The sequence below is a fragment of the Ischnura elegans genome, chromosome 5, assembly GCF_921293095.1.
Source record: "Ischnura elegans chromosome 5, ioIscEleg1.1, whole genome shotgun sequence".
NCBI classification, from domain to species: domain Eukaryota; kingdom Metazoa; phylum Arthropoda; class Insecta; order Odonata; family Coenagrionidae; genus Ischnura; species Ischnura elegans.
In genome coordinates this window covers 30,854,857-30,881,047 of record NC_060250.1, presented here as the reverse complement: position 1 = coordinate 30,881,047, position 26,191 = coordinate 30,854,857, and the positions used below count along the sequence as shown (strand labels likewise).

At 40.0% G+C, this 26,191-nt stretch overlaps 1 protein-coding gene across 2 annotated transcripts in view; it reads left to right on the top strand.

Moving 5' to 3' along the window:
- The window catches only part of LOC124158652, a 911,695-nt gene that overhangs the window by 655,165 nt on the left and 230,339 nt on the right, over positions 1-26,191 (top strand). For both annotated transcript variants that reach the window (XM_046533860.1, XM_046533859.1), the window contains exon 4: positions 12,275-12,353. In XM_046533860.1, coding sequence (XP_046389816.1) covers positions 12,275-12,353 — 79 coding nt within the window. The remainder of the gene's footprint in view (positions 1-12,274; positions 12,354-26,191) is intronic.

Sequence of the window (26,191 nt, the reverse complement as noted above, 5' to 3'; positions counted from 1 at the left end):
CATAGTATTACAATCCTAAAATTAGCATACTGTAGCCCTACATATTTCCCTTCCCGAGCTAGTTCCTTCAATGCCTTGTCGCTCTTTTTCCTTGCGTCCTCCTTTATGTGTCACAAGTACTTACACCTTGGTCTCCCACCACCACCACCCAATGGTGGTTTTATTCCATTTTTTCCTTCATTGTACGCCTCGCGTGATTGCTATGTATCATGATGTGACCTATGAGTAGATTCTTAGGTTTTGCGTTAAAGTGCATGACTCAATTCAGAAAATAAATTAATTTGCAGGAGGAAATTTCATATCTTTGCATCTCATGGTCCTCATAGGCTAAAGTCACTCCTGATTTTCGGATCGATTTACACCTCTAAGGCATAAACCAAAGAGTTTATATTACAATCATTATGAAAAAAAAACTTAAGAAAAATATTATTGCAACGTTCTATAGAAACTTACGCAAGTATTTTGAATTCCGAAGAATTATGTCAGCTTTGCTTTATGACAGCTGTTTTTTTTCTTGAAAGAGACCATAATCGTAGACCGTTTTCCAAAAATGATTAGAGAACAGTTTATTTCGTAATGCTCATGGGTTAGCCTGTTCCTAATTTACAATGTTATGTTATCCATGTGCGCAAATATTTCATCCTATGGATTAAACAAGTCTGAGTGGAAAAATCAGCAATATAAAAAATATAAACGATGAAAACATTGATCTTTCAGTGCACACGGTTTCTATCGAAAACCAGTGAAATATGTAAAGCAAACAACTTCTTAACCTCAGAGTTTTGTTTGCAAAAATCTGTTATTCAAGTCAACATGGCGTACATTTTATTTTATGATCAATAATTCCTCCTAAAATTCCATAGAGATTTTCTCTGCTTTTCAGACTTCGCGTTCCAGGTAATCCCATATTTTGTCACATCTCAAGAGATCTAGATTACGAAAGCTCTTCTTGGAAACGCTGGATAAGATTCAGTTGGCCATAAAAATAGGCGTAGAATCCGAGAAATTTGTGACATTTGGAACACTTCTTCCCTCGGGACTTGAAGGCAGGTCGGGGAAGTAGAAAAGACCCTAATGAAGGACGTACTGCTACGGAGAAGGCGACTTAATTAGGCGCATTGTTTATGCTTGCTTCCCGTCCGAGGAGATTTCCTCCCGCTTACTCGCCAAGTTTTCACCGGAAGCCGGAAAGTGTAGGAAGGGTGCGGAAATGAGCAAAGAGGATAGAGAATTTAAGACGCTGTGGCAGAGGAGAGGAGAGGCGGAGTGGTCGATGAGGGAGCGTAGTTGGAAACCTATTATAAACTGTGAGAACGGCCTGATTCGGCCCGGCCTCGTCGGAATCGAATCGGCATAATCGATTGAATTTAAGCCTTTAAAAATCAACCGATTAAGAGCGACCTGGTTCAGAGTGACCTGGCACAATAGGAATCAGACCCCCAGCATTTCCCAATGAGCTCAAAATATTCTCTGATGAGCTAAAATTTAGGTTTCAATAATTCATTTTAAATTTATGTTTTGACTTGAGGCCTAATTTGCAACTTCTTCGTCTTAAGCAGTTCTCAAGCTGGGAAGTAATCAATTTTTTTCTAAAAATTGAAAATTGACCTTACAGACTTATCGTAGTTTAATGCATATATACATCGGATGATAGTAATTTTGATGGCGTGCATTTGTTATCATTACCAGAGGACAAATTGGTATCTACCACCTTTTAATTTCATGATAATTACTTTCCCGTTCCTTGGATGATCTAATTTTTGCGGAAAGCTAAGGGATGCTCAATTACAATTAATTTCAATAGCTAGAGCGCTTCATACCTTAAGAGCGAGAAATTAGTTTGAGTCGATAATGAATATGAATTTCTCTGTTGTGTCTGGGAATCAAACTGAAAATCTCTTCAATAGCCTACACGCTTTTTCAGCTGGTGACGAAGTAGCTAAAGCTCAAATTGTGTGCGCTAGGCTTTTAAACCTTTTTTCAGTTCAAGAAAGGCCAAATCCGGGTACAAGAATTTGGTTAAAATTAAAATAATTTTAGTCGGTCTTATTTCTGAATTACTATGCATATTAATTGGGCTAGTATGCATATTAATCTCTTATTATTTATAACGGTCGTATCATAATCATAGGAAATATCTTTTTTTTTCAAGGTTTGAATCACCCTCTCTCCATACGGGTTCCCTACCTAACCCTCTATCGGTTATTTACCTGAATAATCCTAGTGCCTAAATTCTAAAATTGTACTACTGAGGCTCACTTAGAATCACGTTGAGTTTCACGTAGGCACTCGGCAGTAGATATGCATTCGCCCATGCTGTATGCGCTCATTTAAACTCTATCAACAGCCTCCCAAGTCTCATAAACACTTCTACGCGCTGCGTGGGTATTTTGGCTTCACATCGTTTCCCTTGATCTCTTTAAGTCATGAAGTGAGTGGTTTAGCGTAGATGCATGATAAATGATTTGCAAAAATGTTATGAGTACTCTGAGCCTCACACATCGCCCATCGTCCTTTCCAATGGCCCCGTTACCCTCCAGTTATCTCTCATAGAAGGTAAGCTGGGATTTATGCAAGGGTATAGAGAGAGCATGATGATCAATCACTCTTTCGGAATAACTGGTTCTGGGAACTAAGCCTCAGAATTTCATTGTGTCAGGAAAATTATCGGGTGTCAGGGAAATTGGCAGAAATAAAAAATCATATTTGCTGCAAGTATCAAGTGGTAATTTCTCTTTATCTTATTAAAGATGGATATTTATTCGGTATCTGGACTTTTTGTTCTTAACATTTTATTCATTTGGTACCCGATGTCCATTGTATTATATTCTATTTCTAATTCTGAAAAAGCACTCCACATCGTAATTTTACATTATTCTTACCTAGTATTTGATTCTAATGTATCACAGCTCTATCATTTGCAAAGATTTATTTACCTTAAATCCTAGGTATAATCAAAATATATGGAATGTATATAGAAAATAAACTTTTAAAAGGCGCCAGGAAAGATCTGCTAGTTGTGAACGGATAGGAAAAATATTCAGGAGTAATAGTAATAATTAGACTTAATAATTAGCCGGCCTCGGTGGCGGCGGGGTAAGGTCCTCGCCTGCCAAACATGAGGTCCCGGGTTCGAGTGCCGCCTGGGTAAGTTCCCCATATCCAGGGCATGGTTGTTCGTGTACGTTTCATTGTTGCATTCGTTGAATACCCCGACTTAAAATGGCCTATGAGAGCTGCATTCGGTGGTTTGGGAATAAAATTTTAAAAAATAAAATAAAAATAATAAAAGCGGAAGGGATGGCGATAACAATATAAAAAATGAATATCAGGTTAGTGGGGAAAGAGGAGAATAGAGTTAATGTCTTCAATGAAAACAAATAAGCCTAATTCTGAATTTCAATTAGCGAAGGGGGACGGGCCGGGATAGTTCGCAAAATACTTAATTCTAGCCTACGTGGATGGTAGAATGAATATATGCCTACTTATTTGAGTTGCCACCCGGATGGAAGATGCAGAGATATTGGGTTAAACTGCGTGGCTGATGACTGGGGAGGAGAATGTGAAGGGCGAGTGAGCATTGTGTAGCCGTCTCTATAAACCGCACATGCAAAACTCACCGACAGACTCACGCATGGCGCCCCGTATTCTCCCTCCCGCGCTGTTTCCTTTTTTTTCATCCTCGCCACGCGCAAACATTCGTGCAGTCACCCCTGACCCCCAACCCAGTGTGTGTGTTCTACACCTCATTCAACCTCCTCACCCTCCCTCCTTTCTCCTTTTAACCCACCATCCCGTTGTACACGTCCCCTTCTTCAGGATCATTTTCTCCGAGCAAAAAGCCCATGCCTTCGTTCTCTCCTGTCTTTCTCTCTCTCCCTTTCCAGTTATGAATGAATGGAGTTCGTTTCCTATTGTTTCGTCAGCATAAAAGCGGATAGGGGGAAGAGGGGAATGGTGGCTGCACTTTTTAAAATTTTTAACTCGCTCTGATAAATTTACAATGAATTCTCTCTGTCTCTTTCTCTCTCCCCTGCTCTTTTTCCCTTCTCTTTCAGGAGGAGAGCGGGGAATGTAACGCAGGTATTAACACTTTCGACGACTCAATATTCATGCGCTCCGCTTGTCTGTCTGCTTCGCCTATTTCCCTCCTCCCCCTCCGCCACACTTTTGTGTTCAAGTTTCCTAGAGAAACTCTCCACGCTTTTCTTTTTCCCCCTTATTTTTTTAATATAAAAAGTTAAGTTGGCTGTGAAAAAGAGAGAGAGGGGGAGGAGTCCTCGGCTTGAGCACATTCAGTTGCGCGTTGAATATTTTACTGCGAGTCCGGCCGAGCTTTCAGTTTTGCCTTTGCCGAGCTATTCATTTTCCCAATCCCTTTGTTATGCACTGGCGATACTCTTTACCGAAACCTGACTGAAACATTTAGTAATTTGCAGCTTTAGGGACTTTAGAACCGTGATTTAACGCACCAACAAAAAGTACAACTGCGAATCACCCTTTTGCCCGCGGCCGAGCGATTCATAAAAACTTTATCCGACCGTGCTGTGAGTTGTTTTGCCCGAAGTCCTGCCCGCGCTTCAAGTCCAAAAAATATACATAAATATTTATACATGAAAATAGCAGCTCTTCTGGAAAATATTTTATATTATGGGTTTTATAACCATCATAAGCGATTTTGCCATTTCCGTTAATACACGGATTATCATGGCAAACTCATATGTGTAATATTGGCAATATACCTATATTTGATTTCGATAAAAATGAATCTACTACCATTTGTTTGACAAAATCCACTATCATTTGTTTAACAAAAAGTAATATGTCTGCAATTTCATTTATTGTAAAATTCACCATGGGTCAAAAGACCTCAAAGATTTGTAATATGGTCGTTAGTATCTTTCCAGGAATGAAAAACATAATCTGAAAGAGATAGTGAACTCACATTGTACTTTCATTGTTTCAAATGAAAAACTAAAAATCGTTGATGTGTGGTAGAAAGGGAAGAAGATAACACACGAAGGCAAATATAAGTACAACACTTTTTCCTAGAATAATATAGATTGATGAGCATGAATATCATCTAAATGCTATTATTCACTACCAAGCTCAAATTCAATATTGTAATTCAACTTTGGTAATAATGCATCCGTAGTAAGTTCTTAAATATTTTGTTATATTTTGCATTCATTAGCATGCATAATTCCAGGGACTGAAGCTTTAATCTATTTCCAATTCTGTGGCTACCAAGGGGTTGCTTAACGTTGAAAAAAGACAACATTGACTGATTTTGAATAATTTTCAAGGAAAATAGCAATAGATAAAAATCATATGCACAAAAAGGAAGCGTTATTCCTTTGCCCATCTAGAAACATAATTCGCAAAATCAGTATCTCGATGCTAATTATTTCATAGTAGGAACTGAGGGAATATGAGCATTCATTCCTATCCTTTTATTATGGACTAACCAGGGTCTCTTATGAGCTTTTCTCGTAAAAAAGAGTTGATCATTGTTTTTCTTCCATCTTTAACTATTAGTCTGTGGTATTTCAGCTCGATAAAATGGTAAAATCAATAAAATAAAAACAACTAGCATTCTATGTATACCTTAGACGAAGTAGAAGCTATTTTCTTCGCATTGTACCTCTTATTCATTTGATTTTTACTTATTTTTCTTAAAGCATACTTTTTACCTGTAATTTATTCAGTGAATCCTCTATTTTTACCTTATCTCTTTTATTGCATTACAGTTTTACGGTGTTTTTATGACTTAATTATGCGAACTACACGTTTTCCCGTTATAGAAGAGCAGAAGAAGACGATATTTGTTTTAATTCTTTTGTTTTATATTATCTTTTATAAAATGATATCATGAGTCCTCATTTTCTCGAAAGTATCTCGCAGATACTTCAGCTGGTAAAAAATAACCTAACAGACTTCTCCATGAATTTACGAGGAAAATATTACCCTTGAGCTCGAGCACAAAGGGATCAAGTTTTTTATCCTCCGCAGAAAAAATCTTCTTTAACGCCATGAAAATCCGAACGGAGCGGGCAAAGTGAATTTTCCTCTCCGATTTGTGACGTTCAGAATCCCCGTAAGCCGTCTTCGGAGAGTAAACAATATCCAAATTCGGTCGCTTGAGCTCATCTCGAGGGGACGAGGTGGGAGAGGGGGGTTTGGGAGGGGGGAGGAGGGTGGGAAAGAAGGCCGTATTTTAAAGGGGAGCAAATCCGAGAATAAGAAATCCTTTGCTCTTCCAAGACCGCAAACTTACCAACCCTCCTCCTTCGCGTCTCATCCCCCATACCAACTCTTTACCCATGTGTTTATTAAGTTACAAGAGTGGTGACACTATCTAACCTGTAGCAGTGCGGACGACTCCGAACTTTCAATATTCACTTCCCTTTCCCCCGCCACCCCAAAGTATGGGTAAAGGAAGAGGGTGGAGGAGGTTAAGCGGAGAAGAAAGGCATATCGCGATCTTGTATCGAGGTGGGGGTTAAAAGTGGGGTTTCCACTAAACTCCCTCCCAGTCTCCTTAAGGAGGCAGTTTCTTGAGGAAAAGGAAGTCGAAAAGGGTCCCTAGTGGGGCGGGGAGGAATATGAAGGTGGAGGAGGAGTAGGGGGAGGCTTAGGTTTCGGTGTTTGTGAAGGAGCGTAGTTCAGATGGCGAGAAGGTGTACTGGAGTGGAATGGAGTGTGGAAGGAAAGGTTGATCTTCGCAAGAGTCGGTTGAAAAGCGGAGAGGGTGGTGGTGTATTGGGGGAGTGAAATGAGAGTGGGGGATTGGAAAGAAATGGCCGCAGAATAATGGGAGGGAGCGGTGCGTAAGGGTCGCGGTGAAATGAGGAGGAAGGCGAAAGGTGTGGGGGAAGGTGGATATCACGGCGGGAAGGGAATGATGCCGTGTTAGGCAAAAACTTAACTGGACTAAACTTGACGTGGGTTTCGATTAGAGAATTTGGCACGAGATCCCACAGTGTATCCACACTTCTATAAAACCCGTATAATCAAGGAGTTTTACTGAGTCTGGAAAGTTATGGAATGCCTGCAACAATGGTATTTTTTTACACATTTTTTTACACTGCAGTAATTTAGTGTCCTCTGTCAACACGTTAGTGAAAATTGCGTAAAATGATTATTGTGAATCGTCTGGAAATTGTGTGCCTGCTAATATAAGGAAATAATAGCTTGATATTTGAAATAACGGATAGTAGATGTGGGAAAAATGGTATGGATAGAGTGGTGCCGAATTAAGCCTCATTTACAGCAACTTCTCTGGACTTGATGCTACTTTTGATTCCATAAACTTAAATTAGCGTATGCTAGGTGGCCACGCTTCAATAAAACCTGGAACGCGTGCATCGTTTCTAGAAGGGCACTTTGTGGCCCTCTGGGAAGAGGGTTGGGATATTGGTCGAAGGGTAATGTGTTTAAATCTCGGGTGAATCCTTCGGGCACCTCAAATCTTCGTTATGCAAGGTGCCTCAGGCAAAAGAAATGGCCATCCTATTTGGAATGTGAAAAATTAATTCTCTGAGCTTGGGATGAGCACTACCCTCAAACTGTTGTATTACTACTTATTTCTAAATGTATACCTACCTATTACCACCTCTTCATAGTCCTATAGAGCCTATGTGATGAGTGATACGCAATCACATCATTATGATCATTGGAGTACTTCGCTCATTGGTCTTGGACGTTTCAAGCCAACGCTAAGTAGTCGTGTTGGCGTCTTTCTTTTTCCCCTCACCCTCATATAACCTTCCATACCTTACGTTCCTCCCTTTCACTCTCCAATCTCTTGGTGTGGGAGTTGAGGGGGGAGGTGTAAGTGTGGGGAACGGTGGTGAAGTGGGCGCTATCGATTCTGGCGCGAAACAAGCCAAGTGCAAAGACCGCTCGCTATTCCATATAAAAACCCTCATCCCCACCCCCTCATCCCCAATCTTGCCTTATAGAGCGAGCGTTCGTCTTCTTCGCCCTGCCTCCCCAATCTCTCCCGCCCCCAAACTCTCCCACAGTTCTTTTTACCCACCCGGTGTTTCCCACCCTATCTCCGCCTCGCCACCACCATCCCACATCAACTCTCTCTCTCTCTCAGGAAGAGTTCATCCCTTACCGATCCACTCGCTCACCCCTTACCAGACCAATCCCAGACCCCCTTCGTTGCCTCCTCGAGAAATCAGGCATTCTTATCTAACGAAAAATTAAAAGACAATTCATTCGCTCCTCTTCACCCTCCCCCACTTCACCTTCTGCCTTCCCCCCTCGGGCTCTTGATTGGTCCTCGAAGGAAAGGAGCAGTCAAGAGGCAGTTGAGTTGGTGGGAGGCTTTTCACGGGAGTGGTGGGTAATTAGGCGCGGCAGGAACTCTTGGATTTCAAGGGTCCGTACTAGGTTCATCATGCACGATTGAAGGCATTTTTCCGTTTCGCCGACCGTGGTGATGTTTATTTTTTTACTCTTTCCCTTAGTTTCTTTATTTCGACTCTCATAATGAGGCGATTTCAGCATTTTGAGCTTAGTTACGCAATTTCACTGTCCTACAGGTAAATACATTATTGTTTATAAATATTTAGGCGGTCACATCTTGTGTACTTGCTATTTATATACTTTTCTGGCACTTTATTCTATTTTGGTTTTGAAATTAAATTTACTTTGCGACATGTTAGTTTGCTTGGCACAATCCCATGGGCCTTATCAAAATAATGTGTTGGTTTTTGGTAAAATTTTGTTGGCTAAGGTTTAAATTGTGCCTCGTGATTTAATAACTTATTAATTTATTATCTTCTTAAGTCAGTAAGTTCCTTTTTATGTTCGCCTGACAAATGAACAGAAATTCTTCTCGGATGCAGAAAAACCATCTATGTCATTTCATGATTAAATCATATTTCTATTCTTGAATACAACACTATATTTTCCTTTGGTATTTGGCAGCAGATGGTTCATGTATATGCCATTATGGCTCTTAAAATCTTCCAATGGCCGTGGATCAACTTGACATGAAAAGAGACTTCGCTTGTGGGAGAGACGGTGTCCAAAAGTTCAATTTAATTTGAAAATTAGAAAAAAATCTATAATTTGAGAATTACCACCGACTACCTTAAAGTTAAATTTATTTTAGCACATCTTTAAAATTCTTTGGGTGCAATTAAGATAAATCTTATTAATATAAGAAGTGGTCAGTGTCATAGATTATTGAACTGTTTTTATTGGTTCGGGCTGAACAATTATCGAGAAATTAATACATGCGACCTTTCCAATATGTCCAACAACGCGACGTGGCGTCACAACCATCATTCGAGCACTTTCAAAAAACCAGGAATACACCTTCCTGCTCGGTGCTTTTTCGATTTCGGGCCGCTGCGGCCAGCTAGAGCGGCAGTAGAAGTAATAAAAAAAGAGGTCAGTGCGTTCTCTCGGTACTTAAAAGCGTTGTGGATGCGTTTTGCTCCTCTTTATTTGAGTTTCTCTCTCTTCCCCGCCCCAATTTACCTCCGTTTGTCCTCCCCTAAAGCAGGTTAAAGGGAGACAGAGAGAGCCAATTGGCGCGAGTCTAATCGCTTGTGAGAGAGACGGCGTCCAAAACCGCGACCTTTCGAGATAAAAGTCCCATTCCCGCGCTGCGACGACTTCCACGCGGAAGCTTTGATGGAAAGGGTCGCGCGGGAGATCTCGCAGAGCAGGGAAAAGCAATAATCATCGCCATAAGTCAGCGCCCATATGGATGCGCCAGAGGTCTTTTGCGTACGAGTACTGAGTTAGTGTGGCAGAGGGAGAGGTGCCTTATTTTCGAAACAGATTACCAAATCACTCCCGTAAACACGTCCGATTCCAACACCGCAACACCTTTTATGCTTCCCCTGTAGTTACAGTACTCCCCGCAGCAACGACGCCTACGCCACACGGTCCAGCGACTTAATGACGCCGCCGTGGCAGCGCCGTGCGTTTAGCCCGGGAAGAGAGGTGGTGTGGCGCGTTGTTGTACCTACACGCCGTTAGTCTTATCTTATCACGTTGAAGGGGCAGATTAAGCAAGGGAGAAGCAATTGTGCTGGAAGTGATTACCACCGCGCTATCAGGCCAGGGGGTTCGCGCGGGAACGGGCAATAGGCGACGCAGGAATCGCGCGGGAAATGTCGAGCAGTGGGGACGATTGTGGCGTCATCTGTCGGCGTGAAACGGTAACCATGCGGCTGCCTCGGTGCGGTGAAAAGGGGAGCCCCATTCGATAGCGGTTTATCATTGTTGGAATCAACGTATTCCGTGACCCGGATCAGTGGGCAATGACGCCTAGGCAGCGAGTCATGTTCTCATATGTTCGAGATTGACTGACCAAGTGGAGTTTATATTCGGCTGATCCGCATGCCAAGGAAAATTTCGGCAATAATGTGCGCGTCAAATTGGTTCCGCAGTGTAAGCTCATGCCCGCATTTGGGAATTCCGTGCGATTATTGATCACTTTGGATGAGTCTGTATACGCGATGACTTCGATTATACAATGCTATTTTTGCTCTTAATTTTACGTATTGCCTCTGCGACTAAGAGCCTCCTTCTGCGCCTGTGTATGCTGTTAGGCCTTCATGTATTATGTTCTCATTATTTTAATGAATGAATCGCGAATATTATAATAGAGGATTCTTTTGCTGACTGCTACACATGTTGTCTGCTACCTCTTATCTCAATAGTTCTACAAACTTCGCCACTTGATTCGCAGACAGGTAGAACGATCCGAATTTTACGAGGAAATAAGCTAAGATTAGGTCTGTTAAACTAAATGTGTACCCGTAATTTTGTCATCGTACAATTTCGTAACTTTTCAGTGCTCTTTCTTGCGATTGTAAATGATATAGCGCAAACATTGACGATAAATTGATCGCTATGCACTCATTGCCGCTCACTGTACATATTTGGAGGCAAATTAAAATGAGACAAAGTGGCAAAGGAGTTAAAGCTTCCGCGGAACAATGTGTGGTCGCCTCCATGTAGTAAATCAATGGGCTAAAATTTTATGTCCGATTTCGATGTCTCTTTTCCCTATAATTGCGAATGAGCTAGTATTTTCATGGATATTTATTTACCCGAGAATGCGATTGACACATGACTTCAATACATTGACTTGCTGTAATGATATCCATGGAAGCGTACAGTAAGTACGAAAAAAAGGAATTCTGGTGAAAATCAGAGATAACTTAGAATTTGAAACTTTCCAGCAGTTCATGCTTTTCCTCCTGCAGCACCCGTCACAAGTAAAACGATTAAATTATTTTTCTTTCAGGAAATCGAGACATACATATGATTTTGTTACCACATGAGTTGTTTAGAATATATCTCTACTGTTCCACTCCCATTTCAATCAAATGTAAAAATTTATTCATTTCGTTTTGTTATTTAAATACAATTAATCATTTTCCAAGAAAACAATAAATTGTTATGAATGTTACCAGCTATCTCTATTTTGCATGTCCTGGAGGAAAATAATGGCAGAGGCCAATATTTAGCTGAAATACCTAGAATGTATTCAAAACAAATCGCATTTATTACGTGCATGCATTGTGGAACTTTTTCCTCAATAAAATATCGGTTACAGGAAGTTTGAGAAAAAACAGCCACATTTCTGCAGAAATTGCATACGAGGTAAGGTACCATGCGAAAATGGTATTTTTCTTCCAGTTTCTAGCCCTTGCCTGTCCTACCCCTTGTCTTAACTTTGCTCATACCAATACGAGCTTTATTTTAGCAAAGGAACTCAGATTTGAGCAGCCCGAAGGAGAGTGAAATACAAGACTTAATTTTTCAGTACACGCAGGAGCGAATAGAAAATGATTGATATCAAAAAATCTCCTAGGCAACAGAACATAAAGTTTCTTAAAATATCTTTATTTAATAACTTACGTATACTATGTATTACCTTGAAAAGCTTTCAACTGTGCTGAATTTTTAGCCTTACCCAAAGCCATCTTTACTTCTTTCTATTTCCCAATATTGGTGCATCACTCATTGTATATAATTATAATGTTTTAAGCATTGTTATTCATTTTCAGGCATCGTCCATATCACTCTTTTTTGCTATCTAATGCCTCTTGTGTTTTTCTTGGTAAAGATCAAAATTTTTACTAAAGTTTTAACTTTATCAATTTTCAATTTAAATTTTGACTGAATTTCCATGTTTTCCTTGGTATTTTGTACTGTTTTGTAATTTTTCAGAAACTTCAAAGATTTATTTTATATATGGAGGTCAGTCACTAATTTTTAGTGTGTTTTTCAGATGTTAACATGGTCGCTGAGCCAAAGCCACACCAGACTGGTAGGAAAAGGCAAAATGTTGCTAAAACAGGAAACGATTGGTGAGTTTTGTAAAAATTTTATCTTCTTTGTCTCTTGATTTTTAACCATGCCTCCCGTGACAATATTTAGAATATCTTTAATGCTTTGGAAGTGAAAATTTTCCAGCCGAAAAATAATGTCATGCAAATCATGATTTAAAACTACACTTCCAAAGTAGGGGATAGCTCCTTGTTGCGCTGTGAATGGAACTCAAATGAAAATAAATCTTCGTAATGAAATGGATTCGTGCACCTAATTTTTTTTCCTAAAAAAATGAGTTTCATAATGCAATGATAATGATAGTAAATAATTAATGGCATGTCAAAATGGCATTTCACCGTTTATGTCTTTATAGCACGTGATATAGGATATGAAAACCTTGAATTTTATGAAAGCCTGTCCTAGTAGCTGGGCATAGTTTCTTTTTTTTGTTTTTGTTTTTTTGTGAGCACCCTTCTTAAAATAAGTGTGGTAGATACTTTATCTTAGCTTATTTTTGATATCATAGATAACTTTTTACTTGCAATGATATGGTATCTCTAAAAATGTGCACTGATTTGAGCACTGTTACGATCAATGCTACTGTAGTTGGCTTACGTGGGATAGCATATTTTACTTTATGCTGTGGAATTGATGGAATTTCAGTAGATAGATGCGAAGATTAATTTAGATAAATGTATTATTTAAGATATATTTTTGTTTTCTCATTTGACGGAATAATTTACCATAACCATAACTAACAAGTCAATTCCTTGCATAAAAAAAACTGGCGAATATCGCTCCTAGTCGAGATACTTTAATACTCAATATTTGTGTCACCTGTAATTTAATGGCCTTTTTTCCTTGCTATGGTTGGTACTTGTCGCATTAAATCATATTATGTGCTATTCAGTCTATGGTTGGTACTTGTCGCATTAAATCATATTATGTGCTATTCAGTCCTCTTCCGAATCACATTCCCCTTTCATTTCGTTTGGAAGGAAAGTTTTGTGTTCAAAAGCGGTTCAGTATTTCAAAACCACTAATAAATAATGTCATTAGTGCCTCATTCCTCTCTAAATCGTTTAGCTATTCCAAAATTAAATATGAAATCGTCGGTACTTCGTATTGACATTAATTAGGGCAAATGTTCAAACTCCATGAATGCCATGGAGCCTATATGATGAAAATGGTGTCCGAATTCTGTTATTGTCCTCCGGTAATTGTAGCTCGTGAGGACTTCAGGAAATATAAAAGGTCATTTGGGTGAGCTTTGGTGGAATTTATTTTTCGCCGATCAATGAAATAATTTCCATATGGAATTCCAACTGCTCCAGAAGAGCACTTATTCGCCCTCGTGGAGCAGGAAAATAAGCCAAAAAGGACGAGCATTCTTGTTACTACTACGTCAAAGGGTTTCTGTGCAAGAGGAAATTACTTTTTTGCCGTTTAATTTCAATTCCACGGACCAATATCGTGCAATTGTCATTATTTACGTCACAATCAATCTTATGTTCTGTGAATAAATAAATACGGTCTAAAAGTAGTAGAATGTAAATTGAATATACTAAAATATAGCTTTGCATTTATCATGCCGTGAATCTAGGATATTATGCGTTTACAATTAGTATGCGTTGAAGAAATAGATAATTATAGGATAACTTACAAATATTTGAAAATCTTTGCAATGATGAGAATAATCACAGTTTATTGATTTTTTGGAAACTATTTCAAATGCATTATCAAAAGCATTGGACAGACATCTCGGCGGTTATCCGATGTTTCGATGCTGGGATTCCAATCGAAGGACCCGGGTTCAAATCTTGAGTGAAGCCCTCGAATCACTCCATATATGTCTTCCCTCTGAGTGTCTTCCTCTAAGTGAGAGGTCGCCCACAAAAGGGAATCGTTCCCAACCCCCTCTAACTCAAATATTAATTTCACTTGAAGCATCGAGAGAGAGACAACTACCTTCAGTTAATTGAAAGTTATCTTTTTATTTTGATTTGTATACTTCTTTATTTGAAGCAGTGGCATTTTCATATGAACCATTAACGTAGGAAATGAAATGATAGAACGAGCGGAGTAACTGATAGAATTGCATATTTACGCATAACTCGCTAATATACACCTCCTGAAGTATTGTATATATTTCTCCTGAAGCATCTTGTATTAACTATATGAAAGGTAATATCATATTGTCTACATCGCTCCGCTACTTCTTTCGTGCGTAAGTATAACATCTTGCGTGTAATTAGAATTCTCAACACTAAGATATAGCAAGAAATGAAGTAAAATAACTAACTAATTTATGATACTCCATGATACCACTTAAACACTCACGATCCTAACGAAGTTTATCACAGTCTGGGTGGCGCATTATGAGTTTCAGTCAGCATCTGAGGGCGTAATTAAAATTTTTCGGGCGTACAATCGGGTTAGGCTGTCCATTTAAGCCGATGCGACGTTTCAATGGAATACTTTTCCTTCGAAGAGTCGTTAGAAAAAGGACAGCCCAAGTCGGTCGGAAACCTGTGATAAAACCATCGCAGTATGAAATCGTTTCAGGTATGACGTGGTGGAAATGCGATATATCCCTGATAAGATGTAAACAACAAATGGCAATATCCACACTTCAATATACAGGGTGTTTATAAATGAATATCGGGGTTTTAAAGCATTATAATATTTATTAAATTACACTTGCAGTTGTAAATTATATGACAAATGAAAGAGCAACTCAAACAGTTTTGTTTTTTAGCAACAATTCACATGTGTGTGAAATGTTTCCGCCGCGGTCCATTAGAATGCGGTAGTAGCAAAGATGGCGACTAGTGAACAGAAAGAGTTTTGTGTTTTACAGTTTGCAAAGACTGAATCTGTAGTTACTGTGCAACTTGTGTCGCACAGTAACCCCAGATCCACACATTATGAGTGTTTACATGTCTACTGAGTTGAAAAGTCGATTCATCACTGAAGACAACATGATCCAGAAAATCATCATCGTCATGAAACAACATTTCCATTTTGTGCAGTTGGCAGGTAATCCGTGGTCTGTAGGCTTCAGAGACTGTAATAGCTGTAAACAGTGAGGACGTAGTTGTAAACGTTTCCTTAACACTTTCCAAGCAGTCGACACAGGAATTTATAATTTACAACTAGCCTTCCGGACTATTTTCTTTGGGCTACGAGCGAACGATTCTCTCACTCGCTCAACAGTCTCTTCGCTAACTCTTGGTCGTCCCGTGCTCTTCCATTTACAAAGGCAGCCTGTTTCTTCAAACTGATGATACCATCTACGGATGTTATTGTCGCTTAGAGGATCACAACCGAATTTAATGCGGAACGCACGTTGCACAGATTCAGTCTTTGCAAACTGTAAAACACAAAACGCTTTCTGCTCACTAGTCGCCATCTTTGCTACTACCGCTTTCTAGCGGATCGCGGCGGAAACATTTCACACACATGTGCATTGTTACAAAAAAATAAAACTGTTTCAGTTCCTTTTTAATTTGACACATAATTTATAACTGCAAGTATTATGTAATAAATATTATAAAGCTTTAAAACCCCGATATTCATTTATAAACACCCTGTATAAGTGAACTACCAACCATGATCAGTCACTCTGTCCCATTTTTAAGAAAAAACTTACCTTGAAAATGACATAGAGTGTCGAAACCATGGTCGGTAGTCGAGTTATATTTTAAAGCGTGGATATTACCATTTGCTGTTTATATTTTATCATGGACCATGGCACTAATTCAACGAGAGAGTACCTATCTAATCCTTCAGAGGGATTAAGATTTCGTTAGGACTCTACCTGCTCCGGCTGCGTTCTGCTGCGTGGATCAAGTTCACGTCTCACGGCCAAACGCCGAAGCAAGTGCGTATCATGGGCGCAAGCTATGCAAACAATCCCCCTCTTTCTCTCTCGCCCCTTTGTTAAAATTGGCTACAATACCTTTACGCTCCATTTTTCCTTCCCGTCTTTCAAACAGATCCCTTTTCTCTTTGCCTCCCTCTCCTTCACAAACTGCGGAGCGGCCAAAGGACGAGAAAAAAAGCACAAACACTTTGGACGGGCGCACACTCTCATGCGGGAAATTCAATTTTTCATCACGGTGGACGCCGTTTGCTCACACACACACACATACACCCACGCAGATGCCAACGATGGAAAAGGCTTTTGCGAGGGAGCGGAGCGAAGCAGATTTTTTTTCGTCGGAGACGGTCGTAGGGACACGCGCTGGGATATGTGTGCGGCAGGGTATAAGCGCGGGGGATGTGGACAAGTGGTTTTTGGTCGGGGAAAAAAATTGTCCGAGGAACGGAAGCAATTTAGGAGAGTTGGGGGGAAGCAAGAAGCAAGTTTGTCGAGCGTGAGTGTGTGTGTCGGCTACCTCTTGTCAGGTTTGACCGAGCTAATTTGAAATTTTCATTCTGCCCTCGAATGAAGATATGGATTCCCTTAAGGGGGTTGCTTTATATGATGCTGCATTTCGAAGAGACCAGATTTTCACGTGCCGTTAAATTTTCAAATCCAATTATTCACTTATTTGTGTGGAATTTTCGACTAGCAAACGGAATAGCGAAATCACGTCATATCTGGGCTCGTGAGCAATCGATACATGCATGAATTTTGATTTTTCAGTTAGTACTCATTCGTAGATTTAGCATAGCTTTTGTTTAGGAATTGTTTTTATCCATAAATGAGGTATCATTCAAAGTAGAAATTACGTCTGAGGGTTGGATTAATTTGCCTGGTGTTATAGCCGGTATAATTACCTTTGGTATAGTTTTGTTTTTCTTAATTGCTCCAATATGAGGACTTAGCTAATTTTGTATTTCAGCATTACTTTTTACATGCAAAAGTTAATATATCAAAGATGAAATCGAGAGGAAAGTTTTTTAATACCTTTAAAATGCTATTTTGGCTTATTTTTTTCGTCATTTCCCTTTACATAAAGTTAATAAAATATTTCAGCTTTTGAATTATGTTATAAAAACTTTTATGATATTTCATCTTTTCGGTAATTGAGATTGAAATTCGGGGTCCTTCGTTCCCTTTAATATAACTCCTATTATATTGAGTCTGTGTACCATTTTCGCTTTATTTTGTTTCATTGGTAAGCATTGACAGATCCTTAGAGTACATAGTGTTAAAAGCCTAAACACTTTAATGATAGTTAACTTTTTCGTCATTTAGGTTAAGAGCCTGGGTCCTTAGTTTCCTACAGTTAAAACATGATTTTTAATTGAATCTTCGCTTATTTTGGTTGATTGGTTATCAAATTACTTATAAATAGCTCTTGAAACAAATGCCACGCTGTTAATACTTCTATCCGTCAGGGAAACGAATGTCTCCTATGATGGGTGGTCTGGTGGTATCAAATCTTGGCGTTGCAAAATAAATGTCGCCACCGGGAAGAGAAAAAGTTTCCCCCGAGAGTGAATGAAAAAGAATCGAGGATAGAGGGTTTGGGAGAGAGATGAAAAGGCTGGGAGAAGGCGAATGAATCGGAATCATTGGGTCCATTATGAGAGGCCAAACATTCCTCGGTTTGTTTGTCTAGGGCCCGACGGAACCCTCCCTGTCGGCTTAAAGCCCTCGAACAACTGACCTGTTGCCAGGAGTGGGGCCGGCGGAGGGAGAGAGGCAGGGGGAGAAGGGAGAGGGTGGTGTTGGGGGAGTGTTGGTGAGCGATGGAGCGTGTGAGGCGGGGTGCGGAGGAGCGGAAGTGGCGGTGGAGGTTCTGAAGGAGAGGCGCGGGAGAGGGATTGGCTGGGTGCAGCCGCGGGTAGCCTTGTTCGCAACAACTTAACCTTGGCGTCCATCAGTCTTAAAATCGGTTGCTGAGGAATTACATTATTCATTGTCACACCACCGGAAACAGCGCTTTTTAGGCTTTTAGTCGGGATTTTCATAACATTAAAGAATGGGGTAGTTCATCAAAGAAAACGAAATGCATTGATTGCGATTCGTTACCCGCCATTAGTGTATTCATAATATAAAAGTTATTTGGTTTAAAAAATCCCAGTTTAGACGAATGGCAACGGTCAATTTTAACCTCATTGAAAAACTCCAGATTGGCACACATGCGATTCCACTCCACGTGACGTCACAGGGACCTAGTTTCTATACGAGTAGATAGGATTTTTATATCGTCTGAGATTACCAATGCATGCACGAGGCACAGAGCTCAGGGAAACATCTCTTAATAATCACACATTAAAACTATCTAAGTTCGGAAAGTTTTCTTCGTTTGATAGGGGAATAATAATCCTTATTTAAGCCAAGCGCTACCTGCTAGCAGCCTGCGTCGTATCAGCGCTCAAGCCTCGCCCAAGGCCACCGCACACGCCGAAGCTGGAACCAGAAATACGTCACACGAAGTTTTCCCATCATTACTACTTGGCCGCCGCGTTTTCGCGCGCTTGAAAATTTTCACTTTTCGTTTAATCGCGAAAAATAGATATTGTCATTCGAAAATCTAAGAGCGTGAAATGCGCACTCCAGGAGTAATAATCTTTCGATTTAGGTAAAAAATAATAGGAAACCACCCTATTAAATGCACAAGGACATCCTTGCCATGGATAAGGACAACCTCCCCCGAAGGGACGAAGTCAGAGGAGAGTAAGAACCACATAAATCCTAAGTAAGGGGGTTCAGATGCTTTCCTAGGCTCACCTAGGAATGAGAGAGTTTCTTTATTCATGGGTGCCAAACGGATTAGTCTAGGGCAGAGGATGTTCTGACGAATCGGTCGAACAAGAACATTTATGCCCTGGATGGGGGCCACCTACCCAGGCGGGACTCGAACCCGCGACCTTCGGTTTGGCAAACGAGGATCCGCCGCCACCGCGAACGACAAACTACGAAAGATTTTACGCCTTTCGATAGATAAAATCATTTTCCTTGTTAGATGAATGCTAATTTCGTGAGAATTGGAGCCTCTCTCAACTACGGACTATTCTAAACCGAGTTACGTCTTATTAAGTTATCGTGAGCCAACAAATTTCGTATTGCAGTTTTCAAGGACATTCCAGGAATAACCAAGCACTAGCCAGCGGCCTTCCCTTACAGCGTCACCCGTAAGTGCATTTAAAGGGAAAAAAATTAACAGAGGAATTATTTTCCACGCCCGGAATTCGAACCCGGATCTTACGAGGAGAGGCCTTTGAGATCTCCGGTTGTGAATCCCGAGTTAATCCGTTAGACATTCCCAAGCAAAGAAACCGTCGGATTCCTTGGTGGCTCAGGAAAGGCATCTGGCTCCTCTACCCAGAAGTTGTATGGTATCACTCTCCTGTAGCTTATTCCAGGGTGAGTTCTACCCTTACCTATTCAAACCAACTCTTTCTCCTTGGAACACGGAAGGGTAGAGGTGACTATATTTAGGATACATTTCAAATTCTGAATCAATCTGTGAATTTCACTATTCTACAACGGCGCCAACGTCACAGTGTCATTTTTTATTGCTCCGGCTCATTGAAATTGTTGGATAACTATCAACAGCCCTTTCTTTTTTTGCTGTGAAGGAAATACGTAGTGTTCTATAGGTAGCGTCAAGTAGGAGACGGGCGTGGGGGGGGGGGGGGTGGTCGGAATGCTGAAAGGGGTGGGAGGGGGTGAGCCTTGCGAGAGAGGGAAAAGTTGTCCTTCGGAACGGATCGGCCAGATGAAACCCGAGAATGTGTGGAAAGGATATGAGGTGGGGTGAGGGGTGGGGTGGGGATGAGGAGGAGGAGGCCATGCGGTCTCCATAGCAACCGTTTTATGGGACATTACTGCGCGCGTAGGGTACGATGTCGGGGTATGAGGTCTTGCGGAGGATATGAGTAAATGGGAGTGGAGAGAGAGGTAAGTGAGAACTCCGTGTGATGGTGGGGGGGGGATGGTGCAGAGCCAAAGTGGATCTCGTGTGGTGGCTGAAAGATAGTGGGTCGGATTGGTAAAAAGAAGAGAATGGGGAATGAAAGGAAGAAGCCGAAGAGGCCAGTTACGAGGCGGAGAGGAGAATAGTGGGAAGAATGGAGGAGGATCAAATCGGACCGAAAGATGACGTTTGGAGTTGGAAGGGATGGCACGAGGATAAAATCGTTATAAGGGGGTTTGAGAATCCGAGGAGGCCCTGTGGAGATCCTGGCGGGCAATTGTGGGTCAATTGTACAGGTGTCGCAGTTAGGCTCACTTCCCAGTTTCCGTAACTGACCGTGTAGTGAAGATTGTCTAACAAGACAGAACAATCATTTCGTGGCAATTTGTTGTTTTCCTGAGTTCTTGTGGACATTTATTGCTAATATGTATATTTTATTCAACCCCCTTTGTGCTACAGGCCAATTTAACCATAAAATGTTGACAATGACCAAAAAGGATCATTGTCTAATACTATATCGATCCACGCATCAAAAATATTTACTCCAAAATATTTCATTAAATATAATGATTTTCTAATGTAAAATAATAAGTCATGTAATGGCATAAGTAATGGCATCTTATGAAGCTTGAAGCATTAAAAATTCTTCCGTAGCAAATTTATTATCCCATAAAATTTTGGATCGATACGTGTCACGTCAAATAAAGGCATTGCATGTCGCAAGCCAATCAGTTACCTGGATCCTATCCTGTTTGCTTCATAGAATCTAATACAGTACGATTTAGACATAGGTACATCTCCAAAGAAAAACCTCCAGAAAAAGGTTAAATTGGGCCGAGAATCAATTACATTCAGAGCTTACCTCAGAGCAGGTGTAGTGCTGAAATGCGCAACGTTTCTGGCGTAAGAATTATAAATTCCAAGTATGTAAGGATTTATATTTTGCTCTTTGTTGATGAATTCTGTATTGAAATTCCTCGATCTTAACACCGTTAATTTGAGGTAGTCGTATCGTGGTTTCTATAGCTAATATAATAGCATGCGTAGCAGATATTTATCATTACAAATTACTAAAATTTCATGCAACAGCTTTATAATTTATGTTTTTACTCTACTGAGAAGTAAGCAGTTATATTTTTAAATCCATGTAAACAATATGAAGAGGGAATAGCTGTTTACGAATTGATGTATCTCTGAAATAATGGCAAGATGCCGAAACGTATAAATCCATACTACTGCATTTTCAATGATACCTTACAGTGTAGAAGTGCTGGTGAGCCATGCCGTTTGGCTTGTTTCCTTGGATGCCAAGTGATACAGGCATGTCCTTTCATTGGGCATTCCTCGTGTTGGAGCACGGAAGGACAACATACCGACCGGACGTCGTACCGACATCCGTTTGTGGGGATTTCAGAGCTAATATTGGACGCCCCTCGACAAATGACTTCGGAATCCTTCAGACTGTGGAGGCGATTCGATACGAGGTTCACTGATTCAGGGAGAGACAGCTAATAAAATGGAATGCCTTGGATTGAGTGACACGTAACCATTTTTTTCATTATCCTTGGGATGGCTTGTTTATTTTCATGAACTGTATACCGTGTTATTTCATAACGCTAGTCCGAGGACTGCCCAATTTCAAAAATTCCTTCGGAAAAATTCGTAATGCTTTATCTTTGGTTCTGGGCATTTCATTTTAATTAGTATTATCGTTAGCAAAATCGAAAATCTTCGTTTTTTTTCATTTGCTAACCTATGTACTTGAGAAGATTTCACCTCGAGCCTGGTGTATCATTACCTCTGCTGATCCGAATGGTACTTGTCAGAGTAAATGGCCTCGCTTTTTTCCCTACTGTTTAGTATCTATGGCGAATTCTGATAATTTTTAAAACTCATATAAAATTGATTATCTGAGAACGGTGACCCTCTACAAGCGAGCCGTGAGTAATACCGCATGAACCTTGAATACACATGTTTCTGGTCAGCCGCTAGCCTTTAATTTATACGAATACTTATGAGAATGAGTCATATCTCTGCATGCTGTTTATTATTATCTTAATTAGTTAGTTGCCATTGCATTTACAAGTATTTTCTTTTTATTTGGGACTCTAAAAGTAGTGATATAAAATGTAGAAATAAGTAATATATGACTAATCCATTATTTGTCAGTTTGTCTTTTGATCAAATCTGAAGCCGATTTTTTTCTGAAATTCAGACATATTTGCTCGCATTCACGTGGTATAGACTTACAGTGAAGTGCTGGCCGATTTCGTGATCGCCCATAGTGTCCAATATGTTAGGAATCGTAAGCGTTTTCTTATAAAAAGACCTTTTTTAAGATACTCAGAAGGAATCATATTATACTTTAAAATAGAGATGACATATTTTATTATAAATTTTTGCGCGAATCAGCGTTAAAAATTCGAGAATTTTTCTCATATCCCATGATAATTATCCTGCAATAAATTCAGACTATGTAATCTAGATAAGTCGAAAAGATGGGTTATTATTATCCTACACAAGATTAGGAGCTTAAATGCACCTAGTGCTTTCCAAAAAGAACTTTTTATGTTGGGTTATATCTTGTCGCCCCTCCCGGCGTTTAATACGATTGTATCATGACTGCGTAAACTATTAAAAATTGAGAATTGTGCTTCAACTTTCAGGGTTCAATAAATTTCGTTATAAGTGCCTAGTAGTGTGATAGGTATTTTATTTTACTGTTGTGGATTACGTTTCTCGTGTCAATTTCTCAATTAAAGTTTGCCACTCACCACATTTGTCCGACCTGGAAGTGTTAGGAAAAGAAGAGCTGGATGCTATGAGTAAGAAGCTGTCTGGACAGTCTGATCAGTGAAGAAGAAGTGAGAACGCAATGAGGATTTGTGTCGCTGAGCGATGTGTAGTTACGCATCTGACCTCTGGTGGAAAGGCGAGCGAATAGGACTTCACGATAAATTGTCCGAAAGCAGGAATTCCAATTGCCATTCAATGTTCAAGGAAATTCTAACTCCGAACCCGGATTTCAATTGTCTTAGGCGATCATCACATGGGAGGAGTATAGATGTTAATCCGCAGAGGGATTATAAAAAATTTTAATGATAACACTAAAAATAAATGTTTAAACTGATAATTTTCCGCAAACATAACTTTAATGCTCCCGTTAGCGATGTACTTCATCATTTTTATTGCATCAGAAGATGATGTAGTACATTGAAACCGTTTTTGCTAAATTTATATTTGCGGAAATTGCCAGTTGTATTACTATATAATTATATCATTCCAACAAATTAAGCATAAAACGGCTACCCTCAAGGTTCAAACTTTGCTTTATTCTCCGCTGATGATCCCAAAGACAATCAAAAATAGGTTTTGGAGATATTTTTCCTTCTAGCTATAAATGGTATTAGGATTTCGTCTCTTCGAACAATATATTTCGAGAAAATTATGTCAGTTTAAGATTCTTGGACTCAACGACGGTGAAATGTAATCAAATAAAGTTGTAAGGTGTGGCTCAGATGAGGGACTACCACCCACCCATGATTGTGCGGAGGGGTGAAAGGATTCGAGAGAGAAAGTGGGTGCACGTGCGAAGTGGGATATCCGGAATAATGGCGTATGGCAGGGCGTGTGCGCTGCGTCCTCCACCCGCAATCGGAACCCGCTTCGCATCTCCGCAAACAATGCCCATCTCCGGCTAGCCCATACCGCCGTATCCAGGCCCCTTCCCACATGCCTCCAGCGTGCAAGTTTGTTGTATTTAAAGGTGGTGGGGGAGGCGGAATGTGGGTTCTGATTACGATCTGGACTGAGCACTGAACAGCTAACGACAAATACTTCTATTTTATATTTTCAAAATGCTTTTGCTTCCAAATATAAAATCAATTTATGCCCAAATAAGCAAAATAAGGCTATGCAGAATGTGGGAAATTCAATTCTTATCCTTTGAAATGACCAAATGTTTCCTAAATACTGTGCTATTAAAATAATTCCTTATGCTATTATGGGCATCATTTGTTCAAGCTTGAGTAAAAATATGTATCCTTTCAAATGCAATTTCATTAAGGTTTTGTCAGGGTTTTCTTATTAAATTTTTTAGCCATAATAAGTATTACCTAAGGAAAAATAGCGGTCGAGTGTTAGTGATATCTCTTCTCAAAACTATTTTTTCCTCGCCCACTCCTGTATTATGGATTAATCGGCACCTTTCCTGTGAGTCAATACCAGCCTACACTTTCGAATACTGCATATCAAACTTCATTCCTCTATTTGCACTGTAATTTTGAGGTCGTCTCACAAAGGGATGCGAATGTGAGGAGGTGTGGGCTTGGCCCGGAAGAGAGGACGAGTATGAGGATAAACTGTGTGAAGGGCTATTGGGTTGCTTTTGGATCGAGGACGGTGTGAGCAGGGGATAAGGATTTTATTTCGTTGAAATGGAAGAATGCCAGTAAATGCGGTGCGAACCGTTGGTTGGCCCTGCGACTGGATCGCCTCTCGCAAGGGAAGCGGCGGGAGATAGGAAATCGTAATTGCCGAGCGGAATTAGCTCATGGGAGAGTCAGAGGTGGAGAGAAAGCATTTAAAAATCATTTCCCCAGTGCTTTCACATCTCGCCGCGTATGCTTTTTTTTATATGTATTTTTTCCTCTTCCACCCGCCTGTTGTGGCCTAGGATTAGACCTCATTTGTTCCCTTGCTCATCGATTAAAAAAAATACTCCGAAGCGATCCTAATTGCAACCAAGATCCCCTTACTATTGCGACCGCGTTTAATTAATTGGCGGAGAAAAAACTTCAGCGACCAGAGTGCTTTTCGAGACCACTTTGTCCTAACACTGTGACCACGTTTGTACCCATGGAGGCGGTGACGGAATCAATTCAGGCAGCGTGTAGTCACCCACTCAGGGCCTTTGCAACCTGATTATTTTTTTATGGCGATCTCATGTTTTTCGGCGCTGAACCTTGCTGTACCCCGTTTTTTTGGTAGTTTTCCGCGACAGTCAATAAATTAGACGAAATGAGGAAATAGGATGAAGGAGTATCCCATCTTCTCCGTTTGTTCTTTATTGTAAGTCAGAGGTTTTCAATTCAGTGCGTCATCGTGTAGTTAAGTGAAAAGTGGTAGCCTGATAGTGGAAAATACGAAAAGGCATCAAAGCCTGTTGACAAGAGCTATGATTTTAAATGCTTCTACTTTTACGTCATAAAATTACTGCCTCATGAAATCTTACTTAAATTTTCATTGCTAATATTAATTAGGCTCCTGAAAGGTAGCATATTATTTTTGGAGAATTTTCCTATTAATTGTACGAATTTGGTGTGAACTGATTTTTTTATTGTATAACATTTCTTTCGTTGAAAAGTTAGACAGATTTGCTCTCTTATTACTAAATTTATGCGTGCTAATTAATCTGCTGCTGCCAGTACCACAAACCTTTTTTTCCGACCCTATCTTTTATATTGCTTTTAATACGCTAGGTATCAATTATTCCCTTTTTAATCCTTGTTCGAATCAGACGTACTTATCTACTTTCTATTTCTTTTATATAGTAAGTAGGTCATACTATTTTATATGCATAGTACTGAACAAATGCGTTCTTGCTTTAAGAGCTTGTTAATTCACCCTCTCATTGTAACTATCTATCAAAACAATAAAAATAATAACTCTCTTTACCAATTAGGTTATTTTTCTACACAGCTGGACAATATTATACTTTCATGAGAGTAACATTGGAAAGAAAATCCAAACTCACTATCGCCTCATTTTGCAAAGCCAGGTTATTCTGGGAAGGAAATTTTTAATAGCAGATGTTACTTGTGCGCGGACAGTATTGTGGAATCAGGTCGTTAGGCGTGTATCTGTTCTCCATTAATTCCTTGAAATCCTCGCACCGCGTCGCTAGCAGTTTTTCAGGAGCATGCTCTTGTATTCTACTTTTTTGTTTTATTTTTCATACGCTTCCATTCCTTTTTAAGCCATTCTGCATATTTGTTTAG